The sequence below is a fragment of the Oxyura jamaicensis genome, chromosome 8 (assembly GCF_011077185.1).
Source record: "Oxyura jamaicensis isolate SHBP4307 breed ruddy duck chromosome 8, BPBGC_Ojam_1.0, whole genome shotgun sequence".
Classification (NCBI taxonomy): domain Eukaryota; kingdom Metazoa; phylum Chordata; class Aves; order Anseriformes; family Anatidae; genus Oxyura; species Oxyura jamaicensis.
Window position 1 is genome coordinate 28,192,204 of NC_048900.1, and position 25,975 is coordinate 28,218,178.

A 25,975-nucleotide genomic window follows, 5' to 3' on the forward strand; every position below is an offset into this window, starting at 1 on the left:
GCAGTGAGGCGACTAGACTCATGGCCAAAACAACTCAGGTGCTCAATCACTGAAGACACTTTGAACCTCATTATTTTTACCTCATTATTTTTTAATGAGGGTATGCCAAGATTTTGGTCATACAGGACTTCAGCATATCCACAGCCCGTAGTCAGCAAGAGATGTGCAAGAACTCAAAGCTAGACTGTAACAGAAAGGATTGTGTAATAAGCTGTGCCCAGCCAAATCTAATTTGTAATGATTTTTAGGGATTTTTTTCTTGAGGCTCTTGGATACAGAGAGGTTCCTATCACTCTTTGTAGACCAAAATTTGTAAGAAACTCTAAACATAATCATAATCCTGTTGAAAATATGGTTTACATTAAAGTTTTCCATTTGAAAGTGTAGCTTTTCAGTGGGAGTGTTCTGAGCAAAATGTTTTGTTCTGAACAGAGAAAGGAAATCTTTCATTTCATTGTATTTGGAATGCACTTTAAGAAAAGAGCTCTAATTCATTGTCTGTCAGCCTGGCTAAATACGGCCTGTGTTACTGAGGGGTTCCGCTCCTTGTCTTCTGGAGTCCTGTGTGAGATGAGGCAGTCAGGAGAGGATTGCTGCCTGAATTTTTGCCTATCAGCTGAGCACCTTTGAACCCATCAGACTCTGGTGGCGAAGTATGGGGAGCATTGGCTTCTGTGCAGCTGGTTCATCCAGGATCCACTGCTGCAAGTCTGTCGTTTATGACCAAATAATTGAGGCAGTACAGCCAAATAATCAGGAAAAAATGAATATGATAGAATGAACATCAGTACTTTTTCTGTTTAATGTCTGTGCTTCATCTCCTAAAATTTCAGAGTTGCTAAATGCCTTGGTTCCGCAACTTCCTCTTTACTGGCCAGTCACTTTGGATTCAGATTTCCCAAGGTACCATTTGAGTTATCACTTCTTCAGGGTGATATATTGAAGGGGGATTGGCAATAAAACTGATATGCATCTCTGCCATTGTATTCAAAGGTGAAGAAACATGAATAAGCTATGATTTCGTCATGTATACGCAGCTCTCTAGGATATACAGATCGAGTAACTGTGTGTAATTATTAGAGCACCTTATCAGGTGAGTGACAGGAATCAGAGATCAACACATCTAGGTTCTTTTGAACCATGTCGTATAGTTTATCTATTGTTACAGACATCTCAAATCCTTTAACTGAGTTTCTTGATCTGTTATCTAAGAGGGCAGAATGCCCTTCTGCATTACTCTACTTTCTCTTAGATATTAAAGATTTGTATAAAGCTATATTATTTAATTACACATACTTTTTATGTGGCAAATAAGTAGCATCAAGGGTGGAATAAGAACCTTAAATCCCAAAGAAACATAAACGCTTATACGGTATTTACAAAAAAAGCATTTTGAGGTTCTTGTGGCCATGAAAATGAAAACCCAGTGGCATGAGATAGATTGGAGCTCGGATTTGAAGTTGGCCTTCATATCAAAACCTTCCACTTACAAAGATATGCCAGCTAATTCATTTGGGAAGACGTGCCCTTCCCAGTTCATATTTTCTATATTGTATTAAAAAATCAACTAGAAAACAGGCATTTATCCTTTTTGTAAGCACTTTGCATTTATAAATCTATACAGACAGGATGAAAACACGTACAGGCTCACTGTTTCATATGTTCAGCAATACCCCATAAGAAAGCTCCAACAGGATGGAATTCAGTGGATGGGGCCAATCTGCTTGTCCCCTGCTCACACCGTTTCAGGGAGCCTATATGTAATGTAATACATGTAGGTGTGTATATATATGTAATACATGTAATGAGCTGCTGCTGAGAGTGAGCTCCGTGGAAGAACTGGCCCGTTTGTTGAAAACCTGCTCTTTGGAGTCTTGCAGAGGTTTAAGTTTATCTTTGGATAAGCACGGAGACTCAGAGGGAGTTGTTTTGTGATCTTTGAAGCCATGACATTTAGCTGTCATCCTCAGAGCATTTTTCAGGGTGTGGCAACAGTTCATAGCATTGATCTAATTAGAAAAATACATGTTCAGTTCTGATGATAAACAGTTATGATTCGATATTTACCATATTTGGGAAAACTTAATGCATTATTGTTCCACTCTTTATGTCTACATTTTTCCTAAAGTCATGAAATAGTCTCTCATTGAAATTGTGTCTTCATTTTTCTTTTAAATGAGATGTTTGAGCTCATTTGGGGAAAATATTTTTTTTTTTCCCCAGTATTCCAGTATTTTCTTCAGCATACAATTTATTTATTCACCCAGTTTTTGTCAAAGGTTCTAATTAGATTTGTGTTTGGCTTTTAAATCCTTGGACATTGGAATTTCTCATATCAACATTATCATTGCTATAGTAACAGTCATATGTTTTTCTGTTTCCCAACCAGACACTGAACTGTAATTGTCTGATCTATTCCTAAACTGCTTAAAAAAAAAAAGTGGGGGGAGGGAAGAGGAGGAGGCAGACTTCAACAGTGTTTGACCTGTAACCCTGAAATAATCTCCACTGTATTTTTAAGGCTCTAAATAGTTACCTCCATACATTTTTTTCCAGGACAGGTAATATTAATAAACTTGCTTCTTGCAAAGAGAAGGCAATGCACCTTTTTAAGCAGTGGGAATGTCGATGAACAGCAGCAGTCCTCTGGTTGGAAAAAAAAAAAAAAAAAAAAAAAAAAGTCACTCCAGAAGAACAGAATGAAGGAAAATGTGATGTGTTTATGCATTTAAAATACACATTTCTATCCTGGATGAGAAAATGGGAGGGTATGGAGTCCATATAATCGCATGATCTTTTCTGCTCAGTGTCAGACAAGAGGATATACACTGAGGACAGTTTCCTTCACTGTCAATGATCTTTAAGGTCCCTTCCAACCCAAGCTGTTCTATGATTTTGTAATCCTGCCCTCGCTTCTGCATCCTTGGTTCTCATTGTAAACCCCCAAAACTTGGTGAATCCGAGTTGCAGAAGTTTTCTAGCTGTGAGGAAAGTCTCCTTCTGTTCTCATTCTGCTGTATGGTGTGTACAGCATCAGTGTCTAGAAGCTGGAGTTTTGATTTGCAGCTAATAAATAAAAATAACTTCTGTTCTGTTTGCTGATTTCTTTCCTTGTTCCTGTTATTAGGGTTTTAGTGGAGGAGAGGTATGCACTGTCGCATCGTTTGTAGGGTATTTCTATCAGATGAGTAGGAAGCTGTGCCAGGGGTGTTTGTTGAATTTGAAAGCAGCAGACTCCATTCTTTTAGCAACCTCCTTTTCAAAGGGAGAGAGATAATGTCTTATATGTTTACTGCATACTTTTCTGCTACAGCTGTAAAATAAGGAGCCCTCCTTTGCCTACATAGGCAAAATATAATGGCATCTTTGCCAGCAGATGTTTTGTCTCTCTGTCTGACTGCATAGTTAGCATTTTGAGTATCTAGTTGGGTTTGAATGTGATTATAGGGATGGGTTCTAGGTGCTGACATACATGGCTTACTTCAGACACCTCACCAAATTATGTGGCTGTCTTATTTTTAAGTTTTCTGAAGGCTGCAAACTTCCAGTGTTAGTACCTTGCATATGGTGGAGTCCTTGTCCAGGGTGGGTTTTCCTAGGTATTATGGTAACTTAACAATATGTAATGCGTGAGACATTTAGTTTAGTTCTCCTTAGGTTCTTAGGTAGTTCACGTAGAAAAAAAGGAAGGGTTTGCTTTAACTCAGAAAATATTCTTTGTAGAATGGACTGCAAGAATAATTCAGGTGCTTCAGTGAAGTTCAGTTTGTGCTGAAGATGCTTGTTGAGATTATAAAACCCTAATAAAAAGTATACATCTGTGAAAATACACCTTAGCTGAAAATGAGTCATCACTAAGTTATCTTGTAAGATACCACAGAATTAATCCCTTGAAGGGGCTTTTCTCCTTAAGAACAGTTACAGTGTTGTGTTTCTCTGAGATGCGTCACAGCTGTCTTGTGCTTGGTGGTTCAACAGTATTCTGAAGATTAAAGATAGCTGAAATTTTCAGTAGTAGTTAGCATTATTAATACCTTCTACTTTACCAACTTTTCAAGCACAATTACATACTGATGTTCTCAGATGGTTCATAGTGTTCAGGCAGACAACAGTTGGCTAAATAGTAAATCTTTAGGAACATTATTCATGTTTGTTTGCCAAATGGGAGGTTGGGGGTATGGATCACTTTAGGAGGGGGAAAAATCTTGTTCCGATAGCATTCCTGCACATGCTGTTGTGTTTTGTTTATATTCTGCTCCTGTACTCTGCCCTTGTGATGCTTTACTGTCACAGTGAAGTTCACTGTCATCTTACCAGGAACGAGACCTGAAACAAGAGCTTAATGTTGCACTCACTTGCATCATGGCTAATGCTATTTCAGCATGTCACTGGCCTGTCATCAGCTTCTGCTGAGGCAGAGACCTGATGATAGTAGTACTTGAACACATGCTATACAGAAGCTCTCGTAGTTGCATGTGATTTTGCTCGTACACATTCACCTGATAAAGGCATTTTGTACCTGCAGGTATTGAGGCAGTGCTATTTAATCTAGTTATCAGGGCATACATCATGTCCTGCAACTTGTAATTCAGCTTGAACATAAGTAATAGAAGGTTTTTCTAAGGACATGCTGTGTGCAAAACACTGCTATTTAGGTACAGCCTCGAGAGGCAGGAATCTTTCCCCGAGCTGCTTGCTGAAGAGCTGTTACGTTCTTGGTATACTGTCTCCTATGCATGTGCATGACCTGTTATTTGACTTCTTTATGCAATGAAGTGGCAAGACAATGAGCCGTTTTAGCAGGAAACAAACATAAGGTCCTTTTAAGGTTATCCCAAGGTGTACACTCCAAACAGTAACCTGTTTTTGTTTTGATATTAGCATTACGCTTGGAACTTTTGAGCAGTCAATGAAAGGATCATTTTGCAGAAACGTCTTTCTAGTCACAACTTTAAAACCATTTGTGTTCGTTTTCCTGATTCTGTGCATATGCTGTCTCCTTTCAGGTCCCTCTGTACGTTAGTGTGCAAGTGGACTTACACTTCAGATGGAGGTTGGGATGACAGTTTCTGGAATATCATTGGTTTGGAAGATTTGGTGAAGGATAAGTATGAAAAAATAGGTATATTGGGGGGATTCTTTTATACACAAACACATATAAAGACCTTTAGCTGTATTACTGTGATTGTCAGCAGGAGTGTGGAAGGCCTTGATGAATCTTCAGATGGGTTGATAACAAGGCTGGATACCTATAGGTAATAGTTTTCCTAAATAGAGTTTTTTACTTGGCATTGTCATGAAAAATAGTTTTTCAATTTTGTATCTCCTCGCCTTTCATTGCTGCTCCACCTCAAAAACAGAGGGGAGCCTCAGCAACTGATTGTATGAAGAAAGCACCCAGTATTGGTGTATTGGATGGCAAGCTACTATATATATACATATATATGCTACAATTAGCATGTTTTGTAACCTGTACCAATCTCTCTTACAGTAATTTTCAAAAAATGTGCTACTTCTGCTTGTTAGTATCTTCATACTGTTTCTTTACTCTCTTAGAGCATAAGTTTAATTAGAATGGTAGCCTTGCTAATAGCAATTCCTACAGCAGATATTCATTAAAAGTCCATAATGTTAATATACCAGAAAATTTCCAGGATAACTTTATTAGACTTTCCCTGTTAAGTTAATGGACTTCTAATGGATGTCCTAAGCAGACATGTCATTAACAAGAATATTACCAGACATGAATTAAAATATGCTCATTCATCAAAGTTAATTATCTGAAATTTCCTTTGATTTTTTTTTTATGTCTAGCACTTTGAACAAGTTTGTGCAGCAGTTTAAATGCAGCAACATGAAAAAGAAATGGCAAAGGGAGGACTATAGTGAAATGAAATATAAAGAAATCTATAAGCTATTCAGATCATTACAAAATGTACTAGAAGCCATTTTCAGGTGTATCAGATAATTGTACTTGAAAGCTTCCTTGAATAGATTTCAGCATTTCCTCCTGCCACTGAAACAGCTTATGCAAAGGTCTAAAACCTACTAGAGCATAAGGCTTTTAGCTTCCTGAGGTTTTTGTTTGAATACAATTCTTGTAACATCTATCACATGTGGCTTTTAGCAAACCTTCAACAAGTTAAAGTAAGACTTGCAATAAATTCATGTTTTTACCAGAAAATTGAACATCTCAGCAACGGATGGTCTTATGGAATAGTATTTTTAAAATAAATTATTTATGAAGTGTAAGTTAAAGTTTGAATTCAATATTTATGCAATGTACTTCAAAGGCAGTGCAAAGCAATTTACCATTTAAGTAACTGAACGTACATGTTTCAAACGATACAGTAGCCATTATAAAAAGGGCCTTTTGTAGTGATGGAAGCCTCATAAAAGTAGTCTATATATGGCTCAAAAAGACAAAACCAATGAATTTCAAATATCAGGTTTACTTTTTTTTTTTTAAGCACAATATTTACAAAACAAATCAGTAAATTAGCTTCTGTTGACAGGCACTTCTTGAAAGAAAAACAATAATTCCCCTATTAATGGCAAAACATCTAGTTCCCTGGGCGATTGCATTGATTTTCAAGAAACTCCACATAGAGTACATGGGTACGTGTTGGCTGGAACTGGAGGAACAGAATCTGACTTAGAGAATTACACCAAACTGTAGGCTAGAACTTGAACCTTCTGAAGAGTACATACTGTAAGGCACCTTGAAAATTCACCTTTTCAGATTCTTGGGCTCATTATCTTAGGTGTATCTAAAGTATAAGATGCTTCTTGTTTTGTATAATAGCGCTGAAACCTGGCCTCAGGTATAATATATGGTTATTTCCATGACCTATTTTTCTGACCTTGCCTTCTTTCAAAAAGGAAGCTGTTACATTCATTATACTCAACTGCGATAAAATCTAAAAGCAGGACAGTGACCTTCATTCACATGTCTATGAAGAGGGAGTAAGGAGCTCCCTGTGAGAATGTGGAAAACAGACAGCAATTACTCTTTAATTCCTTCAAGTTCAACTTCTAAGCTGTGCCTGTCAGTCTCGTGGTAGGATCTAGCCTCAGAAGGAGACAAAAAGACACCAGAACAAACCACCTTGTTCCTTGTCCCCAAGCTGCCCCACAAGTCTGAGGTCTGTCTTGTGTGCTGGGGAAGTGTTTTTTTATCTGCCACCCCAAATCTTATCAGTGTCACTGTATGGGAGTGGTAACATCGTTCCAGTGAAAGTTGGGGTTTTTGTTTGGTTTAATGAGTGTTCAGCGTTACTTGACCTGGTAAAGGCACTCTGAATGAGCTCAGCTTTCCTTTACTTCATTTAAATTAATCAGGACAGTGTAGGTGCAGCTACCAGGGAAGTGCCAGTCACTCCAGCAGCACTGGTCGATCTGCAGCCAGAACTGTCTTGTATTTTGTGGAAGGAAGGCTCCTAGCAGCTCCAGAGGTATCAGCAGTGGTGGTGAGGCAGCATCACTGCACAGACCTCCTCCCAGGAGCCCACAGACACTGAGCACAGCAAACACAGGATTATGCCTTGCACAAACTCAGCTGAGGCTATATTTCTAATATCACTTCAGGGCACTGCCCCATGAGGTGCACAACCTCGGCTGCTGTTAACTTCAGCACATTAAACAAATTGCCTTCCTTTTGTATAAGTAACTTGTGTGTGCTTTCAGGAGGCGTATAATAACGTGCTACACCCAACAGAGCCGAATCCTCAGCAGTGCACTTGGCTGCCTTGCAGATTAAGGAGCCCAAAATTGACAGATAACCTCAGTAGGAGTAGGTTAGAGGGAAACTGTACATGGTTGAAAACTCCTCCTCAAATAAAAATAAAAACAAAGCCCTAATAAGTCTGAAGTAATTCTTGTGGAATTTCCTTTTTTGTTCTCCTGTAGAGCTTGCCCAAGCCCACATGCCTCTGCTCAAGGTTTGTTTAGCTTGAATACGAGGATGGATTTTAATGCCTGCACATTCCCATTGAAAAGAGAGATAGTAGTATTTTTCTCCCATATCTGTCCTAAAAGATTAGCAGCTCTAGGCTCTGAATCATAATTTCATTGTAAACAAAGCAAAAATCACAAGATAAAATTAGCTGTTTTTTTTTTTTTAATTACCAATTAAAAATAGGCAGAAAAGCTGCGCGTTTTTAAATCTGCTATTGAAATTAGTATTGTTTCCAATCAGACAATGAATCACTATGACTAGAGTTTTTTTTGAAGTAGCATTAGCTTTCATGACACTGAAAATATTTATGGAAATTACCTGCGAAAAACTTATTTAATGTAAATTTTTCTTTATTCTGATAAATACACTTTTAAACATCACTTTTAAAATGTCTTGCCCTTTAAAAATATATTTACTGTAACGAGTGCTGCTTGTGGTTCCAGGTAGTACACTTCTTGTAGTTTCAGTTTAACTTAACATATAACCTTGCTGATAAGGGTGACCCTCACTTCTGACCTTTTGCATCTTCCACAAATGTTTCCCACATCAAAGCATGGGTTCACATATGAAAATTCCCAGGCCTTTGACATTCTGCATTTCTCAGAGCAGGCTAACCTTTCAGGGAATCCACATAAGAAGTTGTTTGTGGTCCCTTCTCTACATTGTGAATTTACCGAGCATTTTTGTGAAGGTAAAGATTTGTATCTGGAAATACTGCAAAATTTATTGATCTCATTAATTTGCCCACCGTGAGAGTAGAGGATGGCTTGTATTCAAAACCACTGTGAAAATGCTGTGTACTACAAGCATTAGCATTTATCTGCTGTGGCGAAAGTGCATGATGAGTATCTCTTTGTGGTATTATAAAACCTAGAAAGACATTAACAATTCCGTTAAAATTTCATGTACTTTAGACCTCTTAGGGTACCGAAGCTTGTATTCCATTTGGAGGAAAATGCCTGATAAATTTCCACCACAACCCTCTACTTCAGGGGCTACTTAAGGGACCAAATAATGATTTTTTATTGAATGGTAATATTTTATGCCAGGTCTCTTGTTGAAAATGGCTCAATTTGTCTAAGAGAACGTTGCAGGTACTGCAGGGTAGGTTTTAGCGTTCTTGTAGATTGTGTGTTGAAGGCCAAAATACTGACCCTTCGTAAACAGCAGCTTGTTACCTTCTTTCATCTGTGATGGCACACTGATTTTACTTATTTTTTAAAAAAAATATATTTTAAATATTTATTTTATTTTTTTAAATATACATGTATTTTAAATAGACTTAATTCGTTGAAAGTGATTTTTCTAAACCCACGTCCCAGCCTTTCCTGAGTAGGAGTTTAGAGCCACATCCTCAAAAGTGAATAAATACGTGGCTGATAACTGTAAGATCTTTGTGAACATCTGAGGCAGAGCTGAGTATTTGGATTTCTTAAATCTCACAGGTTTTATGGAAATTTAGTGTCTGCCTTGAATTTAAGAGTACTTGTAATTAATATACTAATGAATATAACCGTTGCATGCACAGATTGTGATATCACAAGATCGGGTTTTGTAGATGATTAACATTGCCAATCCTGTTCATAAAATTATAAAACATTTTTTTAAAATGCGTTGTTTTTTTCCTTTAACTTTCACATCAGGTAGTCTGGAGATCAGTTTTATTCCTGTCTTTAAGCAGCACTTTTCTGGAGCTGTTTCTTGTCTCTGAACCTGTAGTTTCTCTTTATTGGCTTTAGAGTAAGGCTGATAGAATTCTTTCATGTTTGATTTTGACTTTGCAGGTGACAGTGGTGCAAGGAAGAACACCCTCTGGTCCTTCTACACCCTTCTACTTAAATTCCACTCTGGGTTTGCTACCCATGCTTCCTTCTTAGCCAGCCTCAGTAAGAATGCTTTCCCTTTTCCACAGGTTGCCTCAGCCGATCTCTAGAAGGAAATGGTCAATCTATTAGTTCAGCCAGTTTTCTATCTTTTCCAAGGCCTTTGATGCTAGATCCTCCAATGTATATGAGGGATTTCCTTGAAGGCTGAGAAAGACAGATTTTTTCAGGTCAGCTTCTAACTGCCAGGTCTTCATAAAACTGGATTGTAACAAAGAACTTCAAACACCATGCCTTGCAAATAATAGAGAACAGTAAGAAAGAAGTTTCTCTTAAGTATGGAGTCCTTTTATCTTTCTTTTGTATTTTCCTATCCCAAATAAATTAAAACATGTTACAATTTTGAACAAAATTACAAGGATGAATCACAGGATATTTACACTTATGTGCTGTCAGAATCCATGGAATTTACAAGTGAAGAGTGTTCCAAATATCCTAACATTTTTCTGGCTTCCTGTCATTTCAACGTGTCCAAGAGCTGCAGCAACTGTGAAGGAGGTGAAACTGGCACAGTGCAAAGAGGTTTTAGGGTGTCTCCTTCCTCAAAGCTTCAGGCATTATTTCATAATATATGATTCAGCAGTAAGATGTTAAAAATATTTTTTCTCAGAAAAACAACATATTCTTGTGATTTTTTTTTTTCTTCTTAATTTTGACATCACTGAATGATATGAATGGTTGAGGTCAGAAAGGACCCCTGAGGATCATGTAGTCCAGCCTCCCTGCTCAAAAGCAGGGTCATCCACAGCAGGTCGCTCAGGGCTGTGTCCAGTTGAGGTGTTTTTCTTTTCTCAGTATTTCCAAGGATGGAGACTCCAAAGTCTGTCTAGGCAACCTGTTTCACATTGCCTCTTGTCCTGTTGCTGGGTGGCACTGAGAAGAGTCTTGTACTGTCATCTTCACTCCCTCTGATCAGATATCAATATGCATTGGTAAGATCTCCCTCCAGAGCCCTCTCATCACTGGGCTTAGTCTCAGCTCTCAGCCTCTTGCTTGCATGACATGCCTCTGTTGTCGTTGGGGCCATTCTCTGGCCTTGCTCTATTACGTCCGTGTTTCTCCTGTGCTGTGGACACAGCACTGCAGATGTGGTCTCACCAGTGCTGAGGAGGGAGCAGGGATCACTTCCATCAACCTGGTGATGTTCTTCCTAATACAGCCCAGGATGGCTTTGCCTTCACTGCTCAAAGTGCACATTGTTGCTGGCTTGTATTCGATGTGGTGCCTACCAGGAGCTCCACGACCTTTTTGTTTTCTCATTATAGTCGGCCTCCAGACTGTCCTCGTGCATGGGGTTCTTCCACTGCAGTGCAGGACTTTGCCTGCCCATTTCTTGAACGTCCTGTCATCTGAGTTCTCCACCTGAGATTTTCTTGCTCTTTCCAATAACTGCTCTTCAATAGGCTGGGTTAAACTGCTTCAAAATGAATAAGACAGCTCAGGTTTATCTCAATGCCTTTCCTGGGTGACAATTTTTAATTCCTCTTCCACTCAAAGGAAGAGAACCATCAGTCATCCTCTTCATCATCAGGTTGGGTTCTGCTGGCAGACTGTACCTTTCCAGTTCTCCTCTCTCATGCAAGAGGTGAGGAGTGTTGTGCTCTGTTCTTTCATCTTTGGGCTTCATTGTAGGTTAGATGACTAGTATTAAAAGCTTAGAGCTTTCAAAATAATAATAATAATAATGAACTACCCACTGTGGGCTCCCAAACTTCTTTATAGAAAGTATGAAAACTAGGAACTTTTTCTTTGAAATTTTTGACTTTAATAGTCATAGGCAAAGCTTTGAGCAGACTTTGAGCCTGTTGTGATTGCTTAATATTTAAATCTGTTAAGTTGACATCCTTTTTCATACAATACTTAAAAAAAAAAAAAAAAAAAAAAAGGAAAGCAGAAGGAGAAAAAAAGAAAAAAGAAAAAAAAAACCACCATCAGTTCCCAGAAAAGTTGTAGGTCATTTCTTCTTTTTACCTGGATCATCATCTCCCTGGTCCTGATTTGTTCATCGCCTTTTTTGCTCAAGCCTCATGCTGAGATGATTTTTAAAACAGAGATGTCTGCTTTGAGTCAGGATTTATAAAACCAGAAGGGCTATTTCAAACAATTTGCTGACATCCTCTAAGTCAGAGGCTGTTGTACTCCCTAAAATTGATGTTTAAGTAGTTTAAAGTGTATCTTAGAACCAGACTTGACTCTATAATTTTCTGTGACAGAGCCCACTTCAGACATAAAGGTTGTTGATTGTTAGTTGCTCTCATTGCTCAAAATTAATGACTTAATTAAATAGTTCATTTTTCATCTAAATTTTAACTTCTTACTCTGGTCTGCCAGACTGTCGTGACATGCCTGACCTGCACAGACTGAAATTTTCTGCTAAAGCAAAACACTGAGCTACTCAAGGTTTTTCACCAAAACTCTTATGTGAACTGTCATACTTGTCAATCCCTATAATTGCTTTTCCAACTCATTTCTGAACCCTTTATAATGCATCAGTATCTTCTCAGTATGGGTATTAGAAGTGGATACCGTGTGAATGTGGTGGGGAATAAGACTGTACAAGTATCAGAAGCTTAGCTGAAAGATTCAAAAGCATTCTTTCGGTAACTGATCGGGTTATTTTTGGTCTGTCATTTCTTTCAGTTTTGAAAAGGGGTAATTATTTCTTCAAAGAGGAGATGCTATCATTTGAGTTATATTTTAAAAAAAATAATAAGTAATAAAAAAACATTCTGTTGTGTAGTAATCCATAATTAGTACAAGTTAAATTGCCTGTACAATCTAAGTGATGTATTGTACCAAACCACAGTCTGATTACTTGCAACTCTGAAAGTACAGCAATAGTCACGTCATCCAAGCTGACGATGCTTGTTGAGGTACAGTATCTGGAGAGACTGTAAGGAATATTGTACTGTCAAGTGTCAGAAATGGTAATAATCAACATACTGAAATTACAGTTTGCAAGCAGAAATATGACGTAATGCAGCTGAGTTTGGATGCAAATAATTTACACCTAGTTATGTAGCCATCTAAATACATGTACTGTATACCCATATGCATGTCAGCCTAGTGAGTAGTGAACCATGCGTTATAAGGACTCTTCATTCTGCACTATTTCACTGAAATCTAGTAACGACAACCCAACCACGTCCATCAGTATACTTGCCTAATGATCCAGTGATGCAGAATGTTGATTTTTATTTTCTTTTTCTTTTGACCTTCAACCAGGAAAGCTTTCCATTTATACATGCCGTAGCTCTTTTTCATTTGGACAAGAAGGAAGTCGTATTTGTTGAAGTAGGCACCTATGGTCTGCAGACCAGTTTACTTTTCAGCTTAATGAATGACGATCTGCCTGCTTTTGCCTGTATTTAGCAACCTAACGTCTGCCTTAAGTAATTCCATGTTAGGTAGTTGAGCTGTAGATCAGTGAAAGGCATAAGCTGTATGGGAGGGTGGGATGGAAAGGACCCGAATTAGACTTGCCTCAAGCTGCTGTGGCAGTTCAGATAGACAGAGATTAATTTGGAAATGAAGAAAGCCAAAATGACTTTGTTTAACCAACTGGTTTTCTCACTTTTAAATAAAGTGGCCTATAATATCGCAATTTGTTTGGGTTTTCCTGAAAGAAAATTCTAAAGTTTTCAACTACCACGTGGGAAATTTTATGGAAGATATTTCCATGTTAAAAACAAAGCACGTCTGATCATTTCTAACGCTCTTCTAACCACCATACTTTCAGTACTAAGAAAAGTGAGTATTATTTTCTAGTCCACATCGTTATCCTGTTTCCCTCATCTCTTAATGATCTGCCCATCAGCTAGGTTTAAAAATTGCAGAACAATCAGTCGCACCTCAGTTAAATGTGAGTATTGTATGTAATAGGGTGGGAGAGTGAGTAATATGTTTTATGTAGGTAGGGTTGGGATGGCATAACGGAAGATTTATATCACTCAGGTTCCTTGCATAGCCCAGAATTCTGGCGTTCTACAATGCTTCTGTTATAAAACACAAATATCAGAGATTGCCTGCAAGCTTTGTAATGAACTAAGCACCTAAATGTGCTGTTCTAGGTATTACAAAATCTTTGGAGAAAATGCACCACAAAACCTATAACAATGCGGCTCAGAGAAGGGAAGAAACTCTTACATAACTTATTATGAGATCCATTTGGATGGATGGCCCTTCTTTGTACCGGGCTCCAGTTTCCCGTGATGTTTATTTAGCACCATTTTATTTAAGTAAATGACTTTCCCAATCCACATGGTAAATCATTTATTTAACAGCATATTTATTTTGTGTGTTGTCTTTTAAATTAAAAAGTGTTTAGATTGACCAGTTTTGGAGGAGTATTTGTAAAATATAGATCGGACGTGTCCTTTGGCTGGGCTTCTTGCTGAGGCTGCAGGGATTTCAACACGGGATTTTTACATCCCTTCAAGTTTGCTTGTGTCAAGTGAAGAAAAGGGACAGCCCCTTTTCCTTTTTTTTTCTGTATTTTTATGCACATATGCAGCCAAATATAATTGCATATGCAGTGCAACCGTGTTCTGCGTGATGGAAGGAAAGCTGTTCTCAAGTGAACGGGTATGTCATAGCTGAGTCAACCGGGCCCCTGCTGCGCTCTGCTTTTGTTTGAAAAAGGTCTGTGTATGAAAAAATCCCTACTTCTGTTAAATATTAGTAAGACTGTAGGGTGGATTCTGATCACCGAAGTTGACTGAAGATGTATTGTCTGCCTGGTGTGTTACGTCTGGTAAATAGCTAGTTGCTGTGGAAACTGCCTGAAAAGGTAGAGGGTCACTGGTACCACATAAATTCCTTAAACAAAACCTGATCATAGCAAATTCGAACATCAGTCTTCGAAAAAGGATAAAAGAGGAGGAAGAGATTCAGACAGCTTTTTCCTTTTGTAAACTTGCTGCTTTATAGGGGAAAAATAGCTAGAAATAGTACGTCTCACAGAAAATGAGAAGGTTGTGGAGGCACTGCGTTAGTGAAACAGCTGTACGAATGTGAAAGAGAAAGTTCTCCAGCTTCAGCCATTATGGGTTTGTTTGGGTAGGTCTAATTTTGGAAATCATTATAGCAAAGGTAAATGACTTGCACAGGAGACTACTGTAAACAAAAGACTCGATGCATTTACTTTGGCAGGAGTCTTGAGGAGACTCGTTCCTTTCACTGCCTCTTTTACACAGCCTCCTGTAATGCTCTCACTGACGGCCTCTGTGTGCAGGCGGTTCTCATTTCCCTTCCTCTCTCTCTGACAGCTTCTTTCCCTGACAGGTAGGATTTAAGGGTGGCAGCACCTGCTGCTGAAGTCCTGCTGGGTAGCTGTGTAATGCCTTTGTTTTTGTAGTAGCTGTCCCTTGACTTCTCAAGCCACTGCCTTTTGCTCAAGTAAGAATCTCCTCATTCTCTCCTTGCTTAGTCCTGAAGTACCATCTGTTTCAAATCCTTTGCTTTTTAGTTGTGGCTCCTCTTTGGTTGCTTTTTATGTTTTGGTTTGTTTGTTTTGTTTTTATCATTCCATAGCTTTATACTTACAGATTGTAGGCACACTGATGCTTAGCTGAGTTTTCTCGTTTTTTTGGTGAGGAGTAAACCATGGGAGTGATAATTCTCTTTCTAGGTCTCGGCCCATTCCACACCTACTTACTCACTCTTGTGTGGGTGGGGAAGCAGCTCTTGTGATGACAGGAGTGGCCATGCAGAGCCTGCTTTTTCTCTTTTACAAAGCTCCTTAAGAACATAGGCACGTAGCAGAGCTTTCAGGGATTTCTAAAGCTGGGAGGATGAAGTAGAGGGGTAGAGTTGGCATTCTCGCTGCTGCACTCCCAGACCTGGGTGATGTAGGAGACTCCTCCTTGTGCTCCTTGTAATGGGTGACTTCAGCCTGCCGTCACTTCCCAGGTGGTCAGGAAGTGCTGCTTTCAGTCCAGAAGTTGCTCAGCTCTACCTAAAACAGGCTGGCCAAACCCTACCTTTAATGAATTTATTAAAATACAAGTTTATTATGCTGTATCCTCAACTCACAGGAAGCCATCCCTGGACACGTCGTCACCCACTTGATGCCCATGGGGGGTAGCAGTGCTGGCCACTTAGATCTATCGCTGGTGCCAAAGGAATCAATAGGGTCATTTGCTGCTGCTGCCCTTAGAAGCAGCACATTCTCTTTATCTCTGGAATTGCTCCCTTAGTGCTTATTAACTAGAAATACAATAATTGAGAAGCTGGTAGGATAAGATTTTTTTTTAGTAGGTCTGATCTCTAAAATGGAGCTTAACCACATAGTAATAACACATTAAAATATCTGACCAGTATGACTGATACAAACAAGCTGCCAGTGGAATGGAGTGCCTGGAAAGAGGTTTTATATCAGATTGCTTTAATCTCATGCTGTATATACAAGGTATCTGTCTGCTTTCAGGTCATGTAACTGGTTCTGAAGAAAAAGATGTGGTTTTAGCTGCATGAACTCTTTTGAACTTCCTTCCACCTGTAGGGTCTTTGGATGGCAGGTGAAGCACACAAGTTGGATTATTTTCTGATGTGTTAAGAAACCAAAAGAAAACACAAAACTTTTCTTAAAGAGAAACATCCTGCTCTCAAAACTTATTGAGGGAAAAAATCACAAAAAATACACCTCTTGTAACAGCTAGCACAATTGTTTGAGTTTACACTGAGAATTAATAAAATGTAGACCACTTTTTGATGAGGAGATGTAAGGATTCTCTCTCTTCTTCCCGTATAACTTAGTGGAGAGCTGGAAATGACAACTTCTGGTTGCTGTGCCTAATAATCGAATATAAACCCAAAGCCAAGTCAGAAGTTTTGGCCATACATATTTGTTTTAAATTTCCAGTAAGAGATTCAGCCTGACATTTCAGAGACAGAGGTGTGGCCGTTGACAGAACAGAAACTCTTGGCACAGCGAGCACGGAGCAGTTTGCGTGCTGTCTGATCGCAGTGCCCCATGCGTGGCTTCAGTCAGGGCGTGGGCGCCTTCCCTAGTGAAGAACCAACATCGCCTGCAGCAAAGCCAAAGGTCTTCTGCCACGGTGATATGTAACATTAAAGACGCACTTTCCATCTGTGAATTTAATATTATAACTTTCTTTTCAACAAACAGTAAGGTAGCATAACTATTTTTAGAAGATAATGCTTATCAGCATTGTTGTGTTCCTGCTAATATATGATACGCTGTTCCCCTTAATTGACCTCTGTTGTGGACAATGTGTTGCTTCCTTTCTACACATCAAAATGCTTTTTAGGTGTAACATTCTCACTCGAATCAACTGTGAAAGTAGGCTTCTCTTTCTTAAAAAGGAGTTTTGTCAACTCTGCCCTGAAGATTTGCTGAACTGAGTAATGCTAAAGATATGTACTATTAAACGAGCATGTCTCTGACTTAAAGCCATGGTATTGGCAGGAAGGTGTGTGAGAGCTCCTGCTGTGCCATTCAGTGCTTCTCACCCACCAAATCTTTAGATAAATAGAGAAGTGTGTGCGCTTCCAGGAGCTGCCAGTCATTGTCTTGGCTTTGGTTAGACTCCACTGCCCGAGAGAAGGCTGCTGGGTGCGGGAGAGTCCTTAAATTCGGAAAGTTTCCTGAATCTAGGTTTGTCCTAACCCCTGAGTTACCTCTATCACCATGTTTTAATTACTGAACAATATCTCTTTCAGCTAGAAAAAAAAAATAAATGTGTTATGACAGTGGAGGCCAATGCAGACAGGACCTGACATAGGCTCCTTGGTGTCAAGGCAGAGTGAAGGGTTGCACCGACTGTGCTTGGAGTGACCATAATTTTTATAACGTTCTTCGTGCTTCCAGCGATGTCCCAGAAGTGGATGGTTTAAGCCTATGAAGAAGTAGAGCTGAAATAGCAGGAATTTGCTGGTTTAGCCAGTTTCTCTTTCAGAGTTTCTGTTGTTATAACCAACTTATTGCTAGTGGAAACTCTCAGAGAGGGTGGAAATCGGAAGGAAAAATAAATCTGGTCATTGTCTTATGCAACAGGGGTTGTGAGCTTGGGCTGAGCTGGATCCCATTCCTGCACACAGGGAATGGCTGTGGGCAGTGTAGTCAGCAGCTTTCCCAAGAACTTGGAATTTCTGCACAATTATTTCATATCTCCTGGAAAGGTGCCAAGCAGAATGTAATTGCTCGGGGCAAAATCTTTCTCCACGGCTAGACAGGACATTGAATGCTTTTGAACTTTAAAATTACTGTGGGGCAGCTTGATCTAGCATGGTTGTGCTTATTATACAGACACATAATGAAATGTATTTCTTCATCAGATAGAGTTCTTTGATACACTTTTTGTTTTGTATGTACCACACTAACTTCAGGGAGAGGAAGAGAGTTCTTGTAATAACATACGTGTTTGTTTTTCTGTTTAGTAAATTGACAGGTGTATGTTTTTTCTTGTGTCTGCCCAGGAAACCACGTCTTGTCTCCTGGAGAGTCTGTTGGAAAAGGTCTAACGGCAGAAGCTGCAAAAGATCTTGGTCTCCCAGAAGGGATTGCAGTAGCAGCATCTCTCATTGATGCACATGCTGGAGGACTAGGTACTCAGTCACATATTTACTATTCTTGGAAACAGGAATGTACTGAATTAATTTTAGGCATTTTTTTGCACAGCCTGTTTTGTATCCAGCAATTTGCTCTGATGCTATTCTTATGAAATAGTATAACTAAAATAAAATATAAAAAAATCCTCACAATAACTACTAATGTTGAATATCTGTTTATAGCAAGGTCCTTAAATATCACTGTTTATTTCTTTGCAGCTGGGTTTCCAAATTGTGCATTAACTTCTTTTAGTTCCACTTTGAATTCCTGAGCTGAGACACCATTGGGTTGGCAAGCCAACAAGATGACAGTTTACATCTTCTATTGCTCAAAATTTTGTGGGGATAAGTAAGAAAAATAAAAAGTTTCAGTTTCGAGGGAGAAGACATGTCTGAGGCTTGTTCATAGTTGGTCTCCCTTCTTAGTATTAGGAGCAATTCATCCCTTATTTAAGTAACGCAGCAGAGCTTTTTTCATATACATTTATGCTAGCAGAATATGGAATATATAGCAAAAGCAGTGCCTTTCCTCTAGCGGTAAGAGTATGTAAATGCTGTGTTTTCAAACAAAAGTAAGCAGTTCTCGTAGCAAAGAAGAGTGGAGGGAGAACTGGCTGGTGAAAGGTAATTCCCTTCTGAGGCTTTCAGTATTTTATCCATAGCTGGAGTGGAAGGCCTAAGAGTTCTATTTTTTGTTTGTTTGTTTGTTTGTTTTTTCCTTTCCTTTTCCAGCACAATATTCTGATATGCTCAGTTTCAGCTGTATTGAAGTATGTTTGGTGAGGCTCAAGTCCTTCATTTTCATACTATGCTGTTTGTCCTTATCTAAATACAGTCAAAAACAAAGTGATTCAATGTAACTTTCAGCAGGAAATTGAGGTTTTTTAGTTTGGTAGGTTAGAAAAAAAATTTACCTCAGAAAGTTTCAGTGTTATTGAAGCAGTACTGTTCAATGGAAATCTATTGCTCATCAGAATATTTTTATCTAGATCTAAATGAAATATGATTAGTTGCTAAAGTACCAGTTTTGTTTCAAATATTTTGTGGTGTTTTAAATCTTATTTATTCTTCTAGAAGTTGTGGCCTGGAACTTCTTATATGTTTAAATCCATTTACTTCTGTAATTTTGTTTCTGTAATCTCTTGCTTTTCTTATTACCTCAGAAGAATTAGCTCTGGATCCAGTGTTTTGTTTTGACCAGCTGCAGAAAGGAATATATGCAGCAAGGAAGAGTGAGTTTTAGTGTCATAGTTGTAGATATGTTGAGTCCTCACTATTGAGACTGATTTAAAAATCAGCTTGTGTCAATCAGTATCCTAACTGATCAAATCATATGATATATAGGTGCACAAAAATGTGTTTACAACTATGGCAGTTGGCTGGTTTTTATTCTTGAAATGGGTGTAATGATAAGCTGGTCTGAAATACAAATAGTATTGTGCCAACAAGCTCTGAGAAAAATATTTTAAATGAGGTCCTTGTTTTTAAATTTAACATTGTATTAAAACAGGTGTTTGGTGAGTTCCAATGGACCCCTTCATAGCCACCTACACTTTTTTCTAATTGGACCATAACATCAGATCTTTTGCTAGAAATATGTATTAGTAAACATTTTTGCAATGGCTAAATCATGAATGTTTAATCAGAGAGTTTCTGTTTGTCTTCCTGTCTTCATACTGTGTGTACAGCGAAGTATTTATTAAAAAGTGGAGAATTATCTGCAGCATCTCAAACCTCTTTAGAGTTTGGGACCAAAATCTCTATAAGACTACAGTCCAGAAATAGAAGATAAAAGAAAAAAGTTTACAAAATCTGTTACGAGGAATTTATGCTATATGTAGTTTGAGGATTATATACTAAGGATTACAATTTGTGTTAAGGATATGGCTTGTACACATGGTTAGTTTGCAGGACAATAACATCCAGTGGGTGCCATTACTCTCATTCTTGAACAAATTCTGCTTGTGGTTTTGAAAATAGCCTGTAGTAGGAGAGTGAGGAAAACAGCCCTTTTGCATCCTGCAGGCTAAACCAAAACAGCATGATGGACATGTTGTTTTCAGTGTTAATAACTTTTGATGTGCTGTTCATATCTGCTTTTGGCTGGATATAAAGTATATTTTTGCTGGACAGGTCCCTGGAGTTTATAAAGGCTTTGAAGTTTTGAGTAAAATAAGGTAAAGATAAAGAATTATTTAATACGTATGTCAGTAGAGGTCATGTATGACTCCTCAATCAGTCCATCTGATACCTATTACAAAAAGGTAAAAACCTAAAAGCCAAATAGAGATGTCTTTCATTTTGACCTACTGTACCAATTTAAAAGAGTCTACAGATAAAAATGTGAGTATGGGAGGCCAGTCTTTTGGGACTGATCTCATAAAAAGAGATCAGCATTGTTTCAGCAAAACTAGAGGATTTATTGTTCAGTATCTGAAGTACTTTGTCATTGTGGAAGAGATCCAAAAGTATGAATGCTTAGCATTGATTGTTTTAATAAAATCTGTCCTAGAGTTTGTGTGATACGCAGACTTGTTCTCAGTCTGTCTTCAGAACCTTCACAAAATCTTTAGTCTGCCTTAGATTATGAAAAATCTCAACTAAATTAAAGATAAAAGTGACTTCTAAAAATAGTTACATTATTTTTGGTTAATAAAAACATATAAGTTTTCAGTATTACTATTATTGTTTGCTATCTGACTTAAATTAATCACAAATAGGAAGACTCCAGTAACTCTAAACACTAAAGCCATTGACAAAATTCCACTGATTTCAGTAAAACCCAAAAGGCATATTCTGCAGAATGCATATTTTGCAGATGCAGATTTTCATAGCGATTAAAAAAATATCTAAACATGAAGCTCTTTAATTTTGTATTGTTCATGAAAATACATTTGCAACATATGCTGACGAATTGGTTTAATATTTCTTCGCTCTGAAGCATGAACAGTATTTTTAACTCCTTTTAGAAATTTTAATACAGTATGTTCTACTACAGGAAACTGCCTTTTAGATAATGCTATCCACAATTCTTAATATAAACTCCTGCACATCTCTGCTTGAGCAGTGAAAAATAAAGCATTAGAAACATTACTTTTAGTTTTCTGTTGTTCCTTACAAATAAGCTTTGTGTATGACAGTTATGCTTCGATGTAGTCACAAGCCGGCTAAGATGAAGGGGTATAAGGAAAGATTTTTCCTTATAAGGAAAGACACTAAAATTTAGCCCTTAATTTTCTGATTATTTTAATAACTTTCAACCATTATAATACCATGACAACCCTGATACGACGAAGCCCAACAGATTGGTTTGATAATAGAATCTTGCAATGGCAACCTAAACCAGAAGGTGTTAATGATGTGTAGCATGCTAACCACAATACTTGGTATCTTTCAATTCTTAAAATCTTTGATTTTGAAAATACAAAATGTCCAGCAAACGTTTTTGCCATCCTCCTACAGTATGGAGAAAGATTGTTGTTATTTTTGTTTTTGTAGGATTGGCAACAATGATCTGATTGAACAATAATGGTCAAGAGAAACAAGACAAACCAAAGAACATTTCTTGTCGTGCTGCTGCAGTTTGCTGGATGCAGGGCAATGTAACACAAGAATGCAACCTAAGAGAAGAAGGAGAGGGCAGAATTTCCACTTCAGCCTGCCCTTAATTGATCTAAACATAATAACATGCATGCTGCATTTGGCTGTAGATCTGCCCCAAATCTGTAAGCAAACTCCTGGCTCTTCTCTGGCATCTCCTGGTATAAATTCCTGCTGTGAGCTGAGTGCTTGTTGAATTTGTCATCCTTCCTGTCCTGCGTGCAGAAGTTCCTCATAGCCAAGCACAGCTCCTCTTAGGGAAGGAGGAATCTCTCCTCCTGAGGATGCTTCTCCCTGACATGGACAAGACAGCAGCAGCAGGCAAGACAACAAACTTGGCAGCCTTCCAGTCTCCTGTCAAGTTATTCAATTTTTCAACTTGTCCCCTGACAAAACCCATCATACAGTATATGCAAGATAAACTGTCACCAAATAAACATACCTGCTGTAGTGCCTTTCCTAGCAAGGGAGTCTTTTATTCCGTATGTTAGTGTACTACCTAGGAGGTCAACGATAACCAAAGGTCAGCTTATAGTTGAAATAACACTTAAAGATTATGATGATAAACATGAACAAGAAATCATCTCGTGTCATCATGCCTCTGTAATTAATAATAATAATAAAACATTTTATCATCTATTTTATAGCTTTGTTTATTTTCTAAGTAGACTTATGATTTGCAGTAGCGGTGTGAGATATTTGGCAATTATTTGTGCGTGGAAAAGCACTGTTTTGTGAGGGTTGGCTTGCTCTTCTTTAAAATCGAATTTTAATTTTATTTTAATAGGAGTAATTGGAGCAGATGTGAAAGGACATAACCTGCCATGTGAAAACCAGCCAATTACATCACGAGTTGCTATGATCTGTGGAACATCTTCATGCCACATGGGGGTAGGTTGTATGCATAGTCCTAATTTGTACAGAATACAGTAACTAATGTGTTTGAAGGGAAAAAATGACCTTTGTGCCTCTCACCCTTTTCTGTTGCCTTGTTTTTTTTCTTCTTCTTCTTTTTTTTTTTTTTTTTTTTTTCTGGTAACTCTATCTTTAACTTTGGATATTAATTATATATTACCATGCATTTGCTATTAAGCAAGGACTTTAATAGTAGTAGAAATCAATACTGAAAAATGACATGAAAAGTAAAAACCGCGATGCTAGAGTGGCTTAAAGAGCAGGCTGAAATCTGAGCTTGAGTTATCTGTGACAAGCTTGTCACTAATGTGTTACAGAATAGTGTCTTTGGAGAAGGAGTACATGTCTCCAGTCACAGCCCTTCTCCATCACCACTTCACTTAATCAATATAAATCGTTCTACCTCTGCAAGTTGCCATGATCTATAGAATTATGATCCGTATCATGACTAAAAAGAAAAACCTCGATAAGCAATTTTCACTTTGCTAATTTTTCTCAGTGAATTAATACAAAAGCTTTTTCTGAAATTGCAATTAAAATTTAGTGTCTGCCTTTGAAATTTATACCTTTTTAAAATGTATGAGTCTGAAAGCATTCCATTTAGATAAGTACCCTTTTCTGCCACATTTTTTATTTAAAACTCATTTTGCTCTTAAATTTGGACTGATTATAACTTGTTTTTTCCTGAATGAGCAAATGACAGTGGGAGTGCTAGAGGCTTTAGAGAGGACTAACATGCTTCATGGAGAGAGATATCCAGTAGAGAAAAAGAAAGGAAGGCAATAATAAAATGTCAGGTTTAGCAGAATCTGTAAGTTTTCTTTGTAGTAACAGCACATATTAAAATGGTCTTGTCACATGGATTGTAGTTCAACAAAGCATTTAAGCACATGATTGAATTTAAAGATATGAATAATCCCAGTCTTGTGAAGTAGAGCATTTTTTAACAAAAGCTTAAATCCCGTACAACTATTGGAATATATTTGGGTTCCTTCCCAAGTAAGAGATTCAAACCTCTAACTACACCACTCTTAGCTTACTCTGTCTTTGAAAAATCACATTGGTATCTCAGTGTCAATCAAGGTGTGGGTAAGGCACCCTGCAGTTACCGTCTCTGGGGGAAGATGCTGCCCTTCCAAGCCTGCCTCTACTTTTGTTATTTCCACTTCTTTTGATGGAGGTTTCTGCCCCTTCAGAATAATCTGTTTGTGTGAACTCTTCCTAACCTGTTTCATTTAGCTGAGTTAGTTTAAATCATTAAGCTAAGCTGGGTTAATAGAGACATAATGCTGGGCTGCAATGAGCTAAGGAGCTCTCAGACAGTTTCCCAAAAAGGTCTGAGGGCAACGCTGAGCAGCTGGAAATGGGCCAGCTGGCTGTAACTTACTCCTTTACTATAACTCACCCTGGAGGAGGACATGAGTATGGTTATTTATTAATTTTTAATCTATGTACATTGGTAAGTTCCAATGTAGACCCAGTTCACAACTGCAGTTTGTTTCTTTCGCCAAACTGGAGCAAAGCATGTCAGCATAGAGACTTTAACAGCACTTTCAGTGTGTGAGCTCCGTGACAGCGTTAGACGTGGCTCCATTAGCTGTGCTAATGTAACAGAAGTGGCGTGGTGAAGTCCGTGTTGATGTGAATCGATGTTCTGTTCTGTCATTAAAGCTAGCCCAAAGCCTACATAGGCTGCACGCCATAGGCAAGGTAGAAACTTTTAAGGCTCTTAATGGTTTGAATGCAAGCTCAGGGATAGATGCTTGTGCAGTTTTGGGTTTATTTAAATATAACTACTCAGCATTTTATAATCATTTCCTTCACTGCCTTCTTTCACTCCACTGATCGGAGTATAGCAATCTCTAGCCAACAGACAATAAGCCAATTCTGAACTTCTCTGGTTTTAATCTATGAAAAGATTTTGGTTTACTGCTCTTTTATCTATTACCTGCATATACTGTATGAAATAAACGTGGAGCACACAGAGCAGTTGTATTTGTGTTTTAACGAGACCTATACGCAGCTGCATTTGGCTGGAATTAGCTGTTCCTTTTTTTAATTAGGGCTATAAAATGAAAGTATATTATACTTGTGTTTTGATAGAAATATATATTTTCTCTCCCCATGTGCACCGAGGGACCCTCAGGGCTACAGAGATTAATCATCGAGTTTAATTTAATGCAGTGGGAGAGAGACCTGTGTGGTCAGGCGGGCATTAAAAAGTGCCTTTGATCTGCCTCAGGTGCACTGAGCCCCAGTGAGCCAGCAACAATAATACCTTTGTGAGATGATCAGAGAAGAGTAGAGGGAGAAAATGGCCTGTGTGGAAACTCAAGGCCGTCCTTTGTTGTGGTTCTGGCAAACGCAAGAGCCAACTGTCAGGAGAAATTCAGAAAACAGAAAGCAGGGTGAAAGTACGGTTGGATTTCTTTCAAGGGATCGTAACAGGAAACTGTTCAAAATCATCTGCTGTGCCTCCCCCCCCTTCCTCCCCTTGGTGGGGGCAGGGGTGCTGCTGCTGCTCGGGGTGTCTTGGTACAGCATTTCCCTTCTCTAGCCCTCATATTCCATGAGTCACAGAGCAGGTATTGCTCGAGCGTGGCATTTGCTTTAAACTTTTAAGAGAAATAACTCTGTGACCCAGTTTTCATTACCTCAAGGACTCCGGAGATCTTGAACAAAAGACTTTGTTAATCATGCCTTTGATATTTTAGACAGTACAAATGTGGAACCTAATTTTACTCCTGGCTGTAATAGTTTAATTTGTGGTAGAACTATCGTTTTTAAGTGAGGATACGCTTTTGGAATTAACCACCAACAGTTTGGGGTGATCAGACACACGCGGAGCATTGTGTCTCTGTTGAGATACTTGACTAGCTCATGGAAGAGGCAAAAAGCATGTTATAATTAGGTTACTGATCCACGTCCAGGTCCGGGCTGGTAGTTGCTGAAAGTCACTGCCACCTCGGGGCTCATCCATTATCCATGAGAGGAAAAAAAAAGATAGTCTGTGGAATATTTTTGGGCAGTTACTCATTCTGCATGATTC

At 38.4% G+C, this 25,975-nt stretch overlaps 1 protein-coding gene across 12 annotated transcripts in view; it reads left to right on the top strand.

The window, feature by feature from the left end:
- The window catches only part of FGGY (FGGY carbohydrate kinase domain containing), a 183,681-nt gene that overhangs the window by 92,120 nt on the left and 65,586 nt on the right, over nt 1–25,975 (top strand). For 9 of the 12 annotated variants that reach the window (XR_004752744.1, XR_004752743.1, XM_035332752.1 and 6 more), the window contains 3 exons: nt 5,007–5,122; nt 18,280–18,408; nt 22,799–22,902. Coding sequence is in view for 10 of the 12 variants with exons in the window: in XM_035332752.1 (XP_035188643.1) it covers nt 5,007–5,122; nt 18,280–18,408; nt 22,799–22,902 (349 nt within the window). In the remaining 2 variants the exon portion in view is untranslated. Of the gene's footprint in view, nt 1–5,006; nt 5,123–14,987; nt 15,124–16,748; nt 16,798–16,868; nt 16,899–18,279; nt 18,409–22,798; nt 22,903–25,975 lie in introns of those variants that run through there. The other 3 variants (XM_035332755.1, XM_035332754.1, XM_035332746.1) reach the window with 3 other exon arrangements.